Source organism: Oncorhynchus keta, chromosome 35 (genome assembly GCF_023373465.1).
Source record: "Oncorhynchus keta strain PuntledgeMale-10-30-2019 chromosome 35, Oket_V2, whole genome shotgun sequence".
Classification (NCBI taxonomy): domain Eukaryota; kingdom Metazoa; phylum Chordata; class Actinopteri; order Salmoniformes; family Salmonidae; genus Oncorhynchus; species Oncorhynchus keta.
The window spans coordinates 67,041,432-67,054,774 of NC_068455.1; the positions used below are offsets into that span (position 1 = coordinate 67,041,432).

Here is a 13,343-nt window from a genome sequence, read left to right on the forward strand (position 1 = left end):
CTAGTGTGGGTTTATAGTGTGTTCGGGAACATTTATTGGACATAACAGTGCTAATATATTTAATAACAGCCATAATATGACACTCACATACTTTATGCAATCAACCTTACTGCATATAGAGGAAAAATATAGTTCGTTTTGCACAAATGGGAGGAACGGTATAAATAACCCACCCCCTCATCTTTCCTGGTGAGTTGGCCCAGTCTCACAAAATGAACTTCAATAGTGTAGCATACTGTAAGACTTTGCATATTGGGCGCTCTCCTAGCACTATTTCAACTTGTCACTCAGGTCGGCTGTCCGTTTAGAATTGCATTTGGATATCTACCAGAGAGTAGCCGTGCGAAATCGTTAATCTGACATTGCTACTGTATTTTGAACAGAATGATACAGCCTACGTGACCAAGAATCTGACTCTGAAATCAAAACCGGGTGTCTACGGATTTGCAGAAGCTCTCTGTCTGACGACAAACCCACGTCTATTGAGATGCTAACGTCAGTTAGCTTCAATATTCGTTGAGAACCCCTAGCTAGCTAACCAGGCGACCGGTATCCATTGTCCTTCATTGCATGCGTAGCTAGCTACCTGTACATGCTCTGCATAATGCAGGTATTTCAATAGCTCGTTGTTGTTTACTTGGACACATTAACTGGCAGTAGACGCCACTGGCTAAACCACCTGCGCACACACGCCTCGATAGGTGCCAGTGTCCGTTCTACCACACTGGACTATCAGGGTCTCGGATAGATACCTGGGTCAACAACGGTGAGAGCAAGTTGAAGTTTACCTTCCTTACTGTTGCCTCTACTATCTTTGACATTTCCAAACATCACTTTTCGTTAGAGAGCTGGCTTGAGACCTTATGTCATCTCAGATAAATTATCGCTCTTGAAGACATACATTATTCAACAGATCATAGTTTGTGGTAAATGTAATCTCTATTTAATATTATTATGGCAAGTTGTCCTCCCACTTGATGAAGATGGAGGAATAATTATCTGAGAACTACATACCTGTCCTCACCTGATGGACCTGTTGCCCAGGTATCTAAAGTTGTCATTTAGGAATCCTCACACGTGAATAAAAATAAGTTCAGTTGAGAAATGTATTTGTTTTACTGTCACTCAAATGGCTCTAGGGCACTTTACAAATGGATTCTTCTTGCACAACCCAGACAATTATCTCGTTTCCAACAGGTTTAACAGGGGTTGTTCCAACTCAGCGGAATAGACACCGGGCAGGTTCCCGTTCGCAAGAAGAGCTCCCTTTCCTTTCTATCCGACTACCGGCTGAACATGGAGTCGGGTGACAACAGCTCAACAGCCGAGCTCATGAGTCGGTATGTGTCTTTGGAACTCGGCTATGGGGTACCGAAGGACGGCTGGCGGATCTGCTTGGCGCATGAGTTCAAGGAGAAAAGGAAGCCGTTTCAAGCCAAAGATGTGTCCCTCTCCAACATCGTTGAACACATTGGCCTTGGAGTCAGGTGAGCCCCCTGAACACCACTTCTCATCGTGTCAAGCCAGCCAGTTACTATAGCCAAACTGTTATTCATAGTATTTATACTTAAAGGAGAGAGATTTGTGTTCTATGGTTGAGCACAATGTATCTTTATTCTACATAGTGGCAAGGAGAGGCATTTTTCAGTGCAAGGGTATGTAGCCTATCACTTTTCTCTGGCATGGGTCCCTATGGTGCAGCAGAGCAGCCTACCTGCCAGGGTGCCAGGTGTAGTCTCATGTTTCTTTGCTTGTCCAAAAGGGCAGGTGTGTGTGAGACATGTACATATGCAGGTGCTGTGACTGGTAGTGGGTAAAGAAACACACAACCCAGCTTCTTCTCCACACTGGTCTCTCTCACCTCAATCCTTCACTTACTTGACATAGAAACACAAGCTAGCTTTGTTGTGGAAATGACTTGCCTCAGTCTGTGTTTGACACCAAGGCCTAATTCTGTCCTGAATGGTTTTCTAACATCTGTGGACTGATTGGTGGTTGTTGTTGCTCCCCCTCTGAAACCATTTGAGACTCATAATATTACATTCAGGACATGCCAGCTTAGACCTTGTACTGCTGCCAGCCCAGAATCCTACATTCCTGAGAGTAGGTTAATCAGGTGTGGGTGGCTTGCTTGACACAAAGCTGATATTGATCTACTGTAGGCCTGCAGTGCTTCTGGTAACAAAACAATGAAAGTAAGGATTACCAGCAGAAGATAAAAACAGCCTGTTGGACCTGGGTTGTTTTCAGCTGTGCTATTGGAGTTGGGAATCATGCGGAGAACACACGCACACACACACACACACGCACACACACACACACAGTGTTTTAGATGAATCACATGTGAAAAGATATCCTCAGAGTGGTACAGAGGTGATGTCACTTTGGTTTGACCTGGCTGGTGGGTGTATTAACATGACAACTACTGCAGACCGACTGCAACTAGATCAACTGGAAAATGAACATCTGTTAGCTTTAAATAACAAAGTAATACAATAATGCTTTAAATAATATGCCAACAGCACTACAGTTGAATTTGGAAGTTTATATACACCTTAGCCAAATACATTTAAACTCAGTTTTTTACAATTCCTGACATTTAATCCTTGTAAAAAAATTCCCTGTCTTAGGTCAGTTAGGATCACCACTTTATTTTAAGAATGTGAAATGTCAGAATAATAGTAGAGTGATTTATTTCAGCTTTTATTTCTTTCATCACAATCCCAGTGGGTCAGAAGTTTACATACACTCAATTAGTATTTGGTAGCGTTGCCTTTAAATTGTTTAACTTGGGTCAAATGTTCTGAGTAGCCTTCCACGAGCTTCCCACAATAAGTTGGGATAATTTTGGCACATTCCTCTTGACAGAACTGGTGTAACTGAGTCAGGCTTGCAAGCATCCCCCTTTTTCCTCCAAACATAACGATGGTCATTATGGCCAAACAGTTCTATTTTTGTTTCATCAGAGCAGAGCATTTCTCCAAAAAGTATGATATTTGTCCCATGTGTAGTTGCAAACCGTGATCTAGGTTTTTTATGGTGGTTTTGGTGCAGTGGCTTCTTCCTTGCTGTGCGGCCTGTCTATTGGACACATTTTTTCTATGGATATAGATACTTTTGTACCTGTTTCATCCAGCATCTTCACAATGTCCTTTGCTGTAGTTCGTGGGTTGATTTGCACTTTTTCACCAAAGTACGTTCATCTCTAGGAGACAGAAAGCATCTCCTTCCTGAGCGGTATGACGGCTGCGTGGTCCCATGGTATTTATACTTGGGTTCTATTGTTTGTACAGATGAACGTGATACCTTCAGGCATTTGGAAATTGCTCCCAAGGATGAACCAGACTTGTGGAGGTCATGGCTGATTTCTTGATATTTTTTTTTTTTTTCCCATGATGTCAAATCAAATTTTATTTATCACATACACATGGTTTGCAGATGTTAATGCGAGTGTAGCAAAATGCTTGTGCTTCCAGTTCTGACAATGCAGTAATAACCAATGAGTAATCTAACCTAACAATTCCACAACTACTACCTTATACACAAGTGTAAGGGGATAAAGAATATGTACATAAAGATGTATGAATGAGTGATGGTACAGAACAGCATAGGCAAGATGCAGTAGATGGTATCGAGTACAGTATATACATATGAGATGAGTAATGTAGGGTATGTAAACATAAAGTGACATACATTTTTTACATGAGTTTCCATTATTAAAGTGAGCTGAGTCAGTATGTTGGCAGCAGCCACTCAATGTTAGTGGTGGCTGTTTAACAGTCTGATGGCCTTGAGATAGAAGCTGTTTTTCAGTCTCTCGGTCCCTTTTTTGATGCACCTGTACTGACCTCTCCTTCTGGATGATAGCGGGGTGAACAGGCAGTGGTTCGGGTGGTTGTTGTCCTTGATCTTTATGGACTTCCTGTGATATCGGGTGGTGTAGGTGTCCTGGAGGACAGGTAGTTTGCCCCCGGTGATGCGTTGTGCAGACCTCACTACCCTCTGGAGAGCCTTACGGTTGCGGGCCGAGCAGTTGCCGTACCAGGCGGTGATACAGCCCGACAGGATGCTCTCGATTGTGCATCTGTAGAAGTTTGAGGGCTTTCGGTGACAAGCCGAATTTCTTCAGCCTCCTGAACAGCGCAAACTAAATGAAAGAGGAGTGGGAGGCCCCGGTGCACAGCTGAGCAAGAGGACAAGTACATCAGTGTCTAGTTTGAGAAACAGATGCCTCACAAGTACTCAACTGGCAGCTTCATTAGATAGTACCTGGAAAACACCAGTCTCATCTAATAAAGCTGCCAGTTGAGGACTTGTGAGGCGTCTTTCTCAAACTAGACACTCTAATGTACTTGTCCTCTTGCTCAGCTGTGCACCGGGGCCTCCCACTCCTTCAATTATGGTTAAAGCGAGTTTGTGCTGTTCTGTGAAGGGAGTAGTACACAATGTTGTACGAGATCTTCAGTTTCTTGGCAATTTCTCGCATGGAATAGACTTCATTTCCCAGAACAAGAATAGACTGACAAGTTTCTGAAGAAAGGTCTTTGTTTCTGGCGATTTAAAACAATTTTTTTTAGCCTTAATCGAAACCCCAAATGCTGATGCTCCAGATACTCAAACGTGTCTAAAGGACAGTTTTATTGCTTCTTTAACCAGAACAACTGTTTTCAGCTGTGCTAACATAATTGCAAAAGGGTTTTCTAATGATCAATTAGCCTTTTTAAAATGATCAACTTGGAATAGCAACCATTGCAACACAGGAGTGATGGTTGCTGATAATGGGCCTCTGTATGCCTATGTAGATATTCCATTGGAAATCAGCACTTTCTAGCTACAATAGTCGTTTACAACATTAACAATGTCTACACTGTGTTTCTGATCAACTTAATGTCATTTTAATGGATAAAAAATGATAAATGTACTTTTCTTTCAAGAACAAGGACATTTCTATGTGACCCAAACCTTTGAACGGTAGTGTATTTGCAGATTTTGCTGCAGGTACAGTGAAATGCTTGTGTTTACAGGGTACTGGGTGGAGGCTGGCCATTGACTGGTGTGGTGTGTATGTTTGAATGCTGTTGAGCTCTCCCACATTAAACAGTCTTCTGGTGCCTGAAGTGAATGAGCTAGGCAAACAGCGATGAAATTATAAATTAACTCTACTCAACCTCACATTCATGGACTTTGCCTCTTCCTTGAGCTGTCTTAACAAAACAAGATGGCTTAGACTATAGGCCTAACAGTAAAATGAGGGCGTTATACTTAAAGGTGTGGGTTGCCAGTCTATTTTATGCGTTCCTCCCCCCCCACAGTCGGTCACCATGGCAACGTCAGTTAATCATTGGCTGTTTAGCCTATATTCTTTGAACAGTTCACAGGTAGTCTAAAAACCTGCCCTATATTCAGAGCTGGGGTCAATTTGAGTTGAAGGATAGGTATTCAGGATGTGAACGGAAGTAACTATTCCAAATTTGAGAACACAGTCTATTTTCAATGACTTCTCAATAAACTGAGGCGTAGAAGTTATTTCACAAGTTTTTACATTTTAGAATTTAAAATTAAAATCACTTCCTGAGTTGACTGCCTTCAATTCGATTTGTCTCCAGCCCTGATTCAGAGGTTTGTCTGTCGCTCAATAGAGCAGGACTGACTGACATTTTTCACAGGGATCCATTGAAGAGGGTCTCTTTGTTTACCTGTGGCTGTGGCCATTTCCTACAACAAGTCCTATTCAGATCCTATTTCAAGTCGAGCAGACCTGTAACTCTGCCCATTTGTATCCATTTTGTGACTAAATTCAGCAGGCCAAATGCCGTTGTCTAATGTCTACAGTAAAGTTGTCAGTATTTCTGAGCTGGCCGTTATGGTGGCAACTTATTTTCTTTGACCTCTGATTTTTAAGACTGTGTTGAGCTAATAGGCTATTCTGTATTTGATTTGTGGCAGTCTGTTCTAATCTAGCATGTGCACTCTGTCGTCTTTAGCGTTAATTGCAGGTTTAGGCCTAAGGCCCAATGTTTTTAATGGCCTGAGGTCGATAGTCTAGTCAATTACCAACACTGCCTCTGTGTGACCCCACACACACACACACATTTGAAATACTTTATTTGAATCAACAAATTACATTTTCGTCAAATATTCATAACATTTCATAGGTCATGGATATGTGGATACAGAAAGAACATTCTCCATACAGAAAGGCTGCCTGCCTATGACGGGTGACACAGAGTAGTACCTTGCTAGCTGCTTTGCCTTTGTCCTATGCAGGCCTGCAAACTGAAGGCCACCTGCTGTCAGCCTCTATACATGGTAGAGGCTCCAGCATTACAATTTTTCACTGATTACCAAGGCTTTTCAGGTGTGACACACAGGGCTGGTATTTCAGCAACTTGTGAGCAAAGGCCAGCTCCATGTATGAGTCAAAAAGAGCAACCCACTTCTGAAATGAGCACTTCCATCCGGCCTCTCCCAACATCAACCATATCTGACCCCCACCACTCTGTCCTGCCAGTCTCTGAGCCCACGACAGACAATTCCTCCATTTATCCGGCCAATTCCCCCACAATTCCGTGTGTGGGGCGTGTTCTGTTTTGACCCAGCCTTTGTTCAGAATGCTGAATGCTTGTAAGCAGCTGGGCCTGTATTCAAAACAGGTCATGAATGAGAGAAATAGACAGAGGGAGGAATATGGACAAAGATCAATAGGGAAATGGACAGATGGAGGGAGAGGGTGAGTAAGAGAGGGAGAGAAGTACAGTGAGGGAGTGAAATCGAGTTAAGGAGAAATGTTATTTTTCCTCAGTCTGCTGTTGCTGTGTATTTGTTAATGAAGTGACACTTCCTCTGCACAGTGACCCGCTTCATCTCGGCCTAACCAATAAGAATCATTCTTAATCATACCATCTACATGGCTACATACTGTAGGACTTTTCCTGAACAGTCCCATAAAACAACACAATACAGCCAGCTGTTCACTGTTCATTGATGTAGGGGTTGAACTTGTGTTTGAACATGCCATTCGTGCAATGTCCTCTTTCTGCTATGCACCCCCCTCCCTCTCAAGATGTTGTTCATTGATTGTGAAAGATTCTTTGGAATGAGGTATTTAAAAATAAGTTTGATTACTGATTAACATGCACAAGCAGGTAGAGTAGGTGTAATGTCCCCATTTTCATGTGGATTCTCAAACAATGTTCGCTTATTATTAACGTGTGTGTGTGTGTTTAGGTATCTCAAGTGGTGGTATAAGAAGACTCAAATAGAGAAGAAGGCTCCTTTCATTGATATGTTCCGAGCCATTCCCCTGAGGCAGATCTATGGTAGGTGGGCACACCATAATGTTCCAATGAACTAGTATCAATAGCTGTATTAATGAATATCACAAACTCATGAGTATTGAAACATTTGAAAACACATTTGCTGTACTGAAACACCCTCTTTTGCAGGTGCTCCTCTTGGCGGTATTGGAGGAGGTACCATCACGCGAGGCTGGCGGGGGGAGTTCTGCAGGTGGCAACTCAACCCTGGGATGTACCACTACAAAACTGTAATCGCTAACCAGGTATGCTTGGGGAAAGACTGCCTAGCACCTAGTAACACGCTATGTAAGAAGTTAATTGTGAGAATGTCCAGTTTATAAGTCCTGTACACATGGACTCTAATTATCTGAGTTTTCTAAACGGGTTTTGCCTTTAACAAATAATATTTTCAAATAGACTTAAAGCCTCTGAGCTCCAGTTCTTAACTGTTGGTTAATAACAGACCTCCTTCCCAATCCACTGTGTCGACAGGACCTGTTGACGACTCCACCTCTACCGCTCCTAGTTTAAAGTCCACTCTATTTAGTCTAGTAGGAGTATGGTGAATATGAAGTTCACTTTGTGGCCCATGCATTATACTATATATTCAGATCTCTTCCAGTCCTTTTGTCTTCCCATATCCCTCCTCTCTGTCTCCTAGTTCACGGTGTGCCTGCGTCGGGGAGGTCAGACGGTGTACCAGCAGGTGTTGTCAGTGGAGCGCCCCCCCACGCTGCAGGGCTGGAACTGGGGCTACTGCGGAGAGTACGCCTTCTACCACGCCTTGTACCCCCGGGCCTGGACAGTCTACCCCCTCCCTGGGCAGAACGTCACCCTCACCTGTAGACAGGTGTCACCTGTCATCCCCCACGACTACCAGGTAGCTGGGAATGTCCCCCAATGACATGACTTAGCATTGGGTTTCAGTCATGTCGTTTCTACTTCATCCAATGTGGCTGAAGCAGAGACAGTGCCCCCCCAAATGGCACCCTATTCCCAATGTAGTGCACTACTTTTGACTAGGGCTCTGGCCAAAAGTAGTGCACTATATAGGGAATAGGGTGCATGATGCTTACACCAGCGTGTCATCCAGCCTTGTCATAAACTTACCTTTTAACCCTAACCGATCTTTTCTTATCTGTATTTTTTTTAAACTGCCTCGTTGGTTAGGGGCTCATAAGTAAGCATTTCACTATAAGGTTGTATTCGGCGCATGTGACTAATACAATTTGATTTGAAAACCTACGTTTTATGTGTCTTGGTCTCTGACTCTCCTCTCTCTGTCGTCCTCCAGGATTCCAGTCTCCCAGTGGCGGTGTTTGTGTGGGACATAGAGAACAAGAATGACTACCCGCTGGACGTCTCAATCATGCTCACCATGGTCAATGGGTCAGGCCACAAGGACGACAAGAGCGGGGGCCACTGGAACGAACCATTCCACCTAGAGAAGGCGGGGGAGTCCGTGTCTGGAGTTTTGCTTCATCACTGCACCACAGTGAACCCCTACACTCTGTGCATGGCAGCGCGAGAACAGGTAGACGTCATAAATTCACAATATGTTTTTACAGTTGTGCACTGGTAATGTTTCTGTTTATGATTTATCATTTGTTTTCATTTCTATTGACACTTTCCTTTCAATTAAAAAAACACTGGCCATTTGAAGATTGCATAACCATTATCACCTTGTTAACTGTGTGAGAAGTCCGACAGGGAGATCAGTCACCAGACAGCGTTCAGTCCAAAGGGAACCTGTGGGGTGCTGTGGGGTGACCTCATCGCTGATGGACGGCTGGACTCCCCCACTGGTCAGTGGTATCAACCGGCAATCACTGATTACATAAAAAAAAAAAGTACATTATCCCCCCAATAAATATTTTTATTGGATCCCCCCAGCTCTGTTTAAACGGCTAGCTGGAGCCGACCGAGCGTTGAACCAACGATCTGTAGTCAGCGAAATTAAACACTTTTTACTAAACGTATGCAGTTCAAATATTCTTGTAGATTGTCATATAATGTAACATCTTTGGGTACAGGAAAGGAAGGGATATATTAGTAATTGTTGGACAACCCTCTGTAAGGGTCGTAGGGTTTGAATGACAGCACCCACATGATTCCTTTTCCAGGTCATAGTCAAGTCTTTTTTTGACACTGTTGGGATTGGCTAAACTTTGAACATTGAGATATTAAATAAAGACAAAGAGACAAAGCCTTGAATAGAAAGAGTTTATAAAAAGCCATAAACTTTTGGAATGTGTTTAATGGAATAGAGCGATGTGTTGATATAGGGAAGTCCGATGGATGTCTGTGGGTCAGGAGGTGAGGGGTGAGTCTTAAGGGAGTAATCGGGGTTGGTATCTGGTTACCTTCTTTCCTGTGGAGCCATAAAACACTCCTCTTCCTTACAGTTTAAGTAGGATGTATTTAAACTGATGTCTGAAATCTATAGCTGTCTGATTTTCAGCTGTACAGAACCTTTGGGAAGGATGAAACATGGCTAAAGCTTCTCTAGTGTCTTTGGGTTATTTACTCTGAAAAAGAAGAACCTAACACGGCTTGACATTCACTCTCCTCCTCCTTCCCCTCTGCCTCGTCCCCCCCAGGTTCCAGTCCTCCCACCCAGAAGGGAGAGAAGGTGGCAGCAGCCCTGGCAGTGGGCTGTCCAGTGCCGGCTCAGGGCCATAACGATCTGGAGTTTAGCTTGGCGTGGGACATGCCTAACATCACATTTGGCTCCAGGGAGAGGGAACATGTCAGGTAACATTTTTTTTTTTAAATAGGTAGAATTCAAATTGACAATCTGTCCTTGTTTATTACAGTGGTCAGTATCTCCAGACTGGGAGGAACAACTTAGTTTTTAAAATTCTCTCAATAAGCTTCATATTAAAAGGCCATTCTGATCTTGAATTTACCGCTCTCTCTTTCTATGCAATATGACTAAAAGCTGTCCCGACAGAGACCGGGTTTCACCGACAGGGAGGAACAACTTGTTTTTATGACATGTCTGTGAGATAAGCCTTATTGTAAATTGGACTAATGGACTCAATTTATTTCCCCCATTCCTCTCAATCTGTTCTACTTTCCTCTGTCTCAGCTCAATTTTCAACAACGTACACTGCATGCTACACCTCAAGTTAGTCAGGTCTTTAAATATATATTTTTTAAATAGCCCTTTTTTCTCCCCAATTTCATGGTATCCATATGGTAGTTAGTCTTGTCTCATCGCTGCAAGTCCCGTACGGGCTAGGGAGAAGGTTGAGAGCCGTGCATCCTCCGAAACACGACCCAACCAAGCCGCACTGCTTCTTAGCACAATGCCCACTTAACCTAGAAGCCAGCCGCACCAATGTGACGGAGGAAACACAGTACACCTGGCGACAGTGTCGGTGTATATTGCACCCGCCCCGCCCCAGGAGTCGCTAGTGTGCGACGGGACGGGACAAGGACACGCCTGCCGGCCAAACCCTCCCCTAACCCGGACGACACTGGGCAAATTGTGCGCCGCCCCATGACTCTCCCGGTCGTGGCCGGCTGTTACAGCCTGGACTCGAACTCAGAATCTCTAGTGGCACAGCCTTAAACCACTGCGCCACACGGGAGAGGCTCTTGTCAGTTAGGTCTGACGTGAGGAAAAGTTGCTGTACACTCTGCGTACTTGATGCTAAAATATGCTTTATCCTTGAGCAGTGGTTCCCAAACTTTTATAGTCCCGTATCCCTTCAATTGTTCAACCTCCAGCTGCGTACCCCCTCTAGCATCAGGGTCAGTGGACTCTCAAATGCTGTTTTTTGCCATCATTGTAAGCCTGCCACACACACACACTATACGATACATTTATTAAACATAAGAATGAGTGAGCTTTTGTCACAACCCGGCTCGTGCGAAGTGACAGCTCATATAGGACCATGGCAGAAATAATAATAACCAATCATTTAGCTCTTTATTTAGCCATCTTACATATAAAACTTTTTGTTCATCGCAAATTGTGAATAACTTACCACAGCTTAATGAGAAGGGTGTGCTTGAAAGGATGCACATAACTGCAATGTTATATTGGAGAGGGTCTGTCTTAATCATTTTCCACACACAGCCTGTACCTGTATTTAGTTTTCTTGCTAGTGAGGGCAGAGAATCCACTCTCACATAGGTACGTGGTTGCCAAGGGCATCAGTGTCTTAACAGCACGATTTTCCAAGGCAGGATATTCTGAGCGCAGCCCAATCCAGATATCTGGCAGTTGCTTCTGATTTTGAAATTCAATTTTCACAGAACTGCTTGTTGCAATTTTGATGAGTCTCTCTCGTTCAGATATCAGTAAGTGGATTGTAGGCAGGGCATGAAAGGGATAACGAATCCAGTTGTTTGTCATCCATTTCAGGAAATTACCTGCGTAATTGTGTACCCAACTCACTAAGGTGCTTCGCTATATCACATTTGTCATTGTCCGTAAGCTTGAGTTCATTTGCACACAAAAAAATCATACAATGAATAAAGACCTGTGTTGTCCTTGTTAATGCTGACAGAGAAGAGCTCCAACTTCTTAGTCTCATTTTTTTGTCCCGCACATTGAATATAGTTGCGGAGAGTCCCTGTAATCCTAGATTCAGATCATTCAGGTGAGAAAAAACCATCACCCAGATAGGCCAGTTGTGAGACTCGTCATCATGCAAGCGGTCAGACAAGTAGAAATGATGGTCAGTAAAGGGAACTTTAAGCTCGTCTCTTAATTTAAAAAAAAAACGTGTCAATACTTTGCCTCTTGATAACCAGCGCACTTCTGTATGTTGTAAAAGCATTACATGGTCGCTGCCCATATTGCACAGTGCAGAAAATACATGAGAGTTCAGGGGACTTGCTTTACAGTGAAAATGGTTAACTTTGTTAGTCTCCCAAATGTCTTTCAAGCTGGATGCTGCAGTGTACCCTAGTGGCGTAGGGAGCAACTGCTTGCAAGCGCGTTACCACTCCACTATGTCTCCCTGTCATGGCTTTTGCGCCAACACATCTTGACCACCAAAGTCCATTTGTCACAAAGCTGTCCAGTACGTTTCCTCGTGTTGTCCTGGTTTCCAGTGGTTTGCAAAAGAGGATGTCTTCCTTAATATATCCCCCATAAATGTAATGGACATATGCTAGGAGCTATGCCAGGCCCGCCACGTCTGACTCATCCAGCTGTAACGCATAGAATTAACTGGCTTGTATGCAAAGAAGTAATTATTTAAAAACATATCCTGCCATGTCACTGTCATGAAACAGTGTTGTTTGATGGAGTCATTGTCTGTATAGTTTTTTTTGCCTTTTCCCCCAGCATTGTCCCAGGCATATCCGCAGCAGCAGGAAGAATGAAGTCCTCCACAATAGTATGGGGCTAGCCTGTCCTAGCCACTCCTCTACAATAGTATGGGGCTAGCCTGTCCTAGCCACTCCTCTACAATAGCATGGGGCTAGCCTGTCCTAGCCACTCCTCTACAATAGTATGGGGCTTGCCTGTCCTAGCCACTCCTCTACAATAGCATGGGGCTTGCCTGTCCTAGCCACTCCTCTACAATAGTATGGGGCTTGCCTGTCCTAGCCACTCCGTAGCTCACCATATAAGACGCTTCTAGCCCCTTCTTATTAATGGTATCTGTTGCTTTTATACATGTCTTACTACTCGAAAGTCGTCTTAATTTTCGCTCAACTCTCGTGGCTTATTTTTCAAATTGGCATGTTTTTTTTTCGAAATGTCTGCGCAAGAGTGAAGGTTTCAGAGTTGTGAGATGGTACTTTTGCACATATAACACACTGGCTGAGGAAAGGCACTACTCCCAATATAAGTGAACCCCAAATCAATGTAGTTCTCATATTTGCGTCTCTTCGATGGTCCAACGTCCCTGTCTGTTCGGTGCTTTCCTCCGGGGTAAGGGGGCAGGTAGTAGCTCTTCGGCTGCATCAGATTCACAACTGTCAGTGTCCATGCTAGCTGGGCTAACAACAAATGTAGAATTACTGATGCTAGCATTATATGTGCTCGTTAAAGCAGAACAACTTGTCGACAGGTGCAGGTGT

At 43.7% G+C, this 13,343-nt stretch overlaps 1 protein-coding gene across 4 annotated transcripts in view; it reads left to right on the forward strand.

The window, feature by feature from the left end:
- The first annotated feature begins 18 nt into the window (after nt 1-18).
- The window catches only part of gba2 (glucosidase, beta (bile acid) 2), a 34,279-nt gene continuing 20,954 nt past the window's right edge, over nt 19-13,343 (forward strand). The window contains exons 1-9 of one of the 4 annotated variants that reach the window (XM_052497353.1): nt 198-766; nt 963-1,044; nt 1,198-1,487; nt 7,228-7,319; nt 7,446-7,561; nt 7,960-8,178; nt 8,593-8,832; nt 9,001-9,103; nt 9,899-10,052. In XM_052497353.1, the coding sequence (XP_052353313.1) occupies nt 1,297-1,487; nt 7,228-7,319; nt 7,446-7,561; nt 7,960-8,178; nt 8,593-8,832; nt 9,001-9,103; nt 9,899-10,052 (1,115 nt within the window). In that variant the 5' untranslated portion in view covers nt 198-766; nt 963-1,044; nt 1,198-1,296. The other 3 variants (XM_052497354.1, XM_052497355.1, XM_052497352.1) reach the window with 3 other exon arrangements.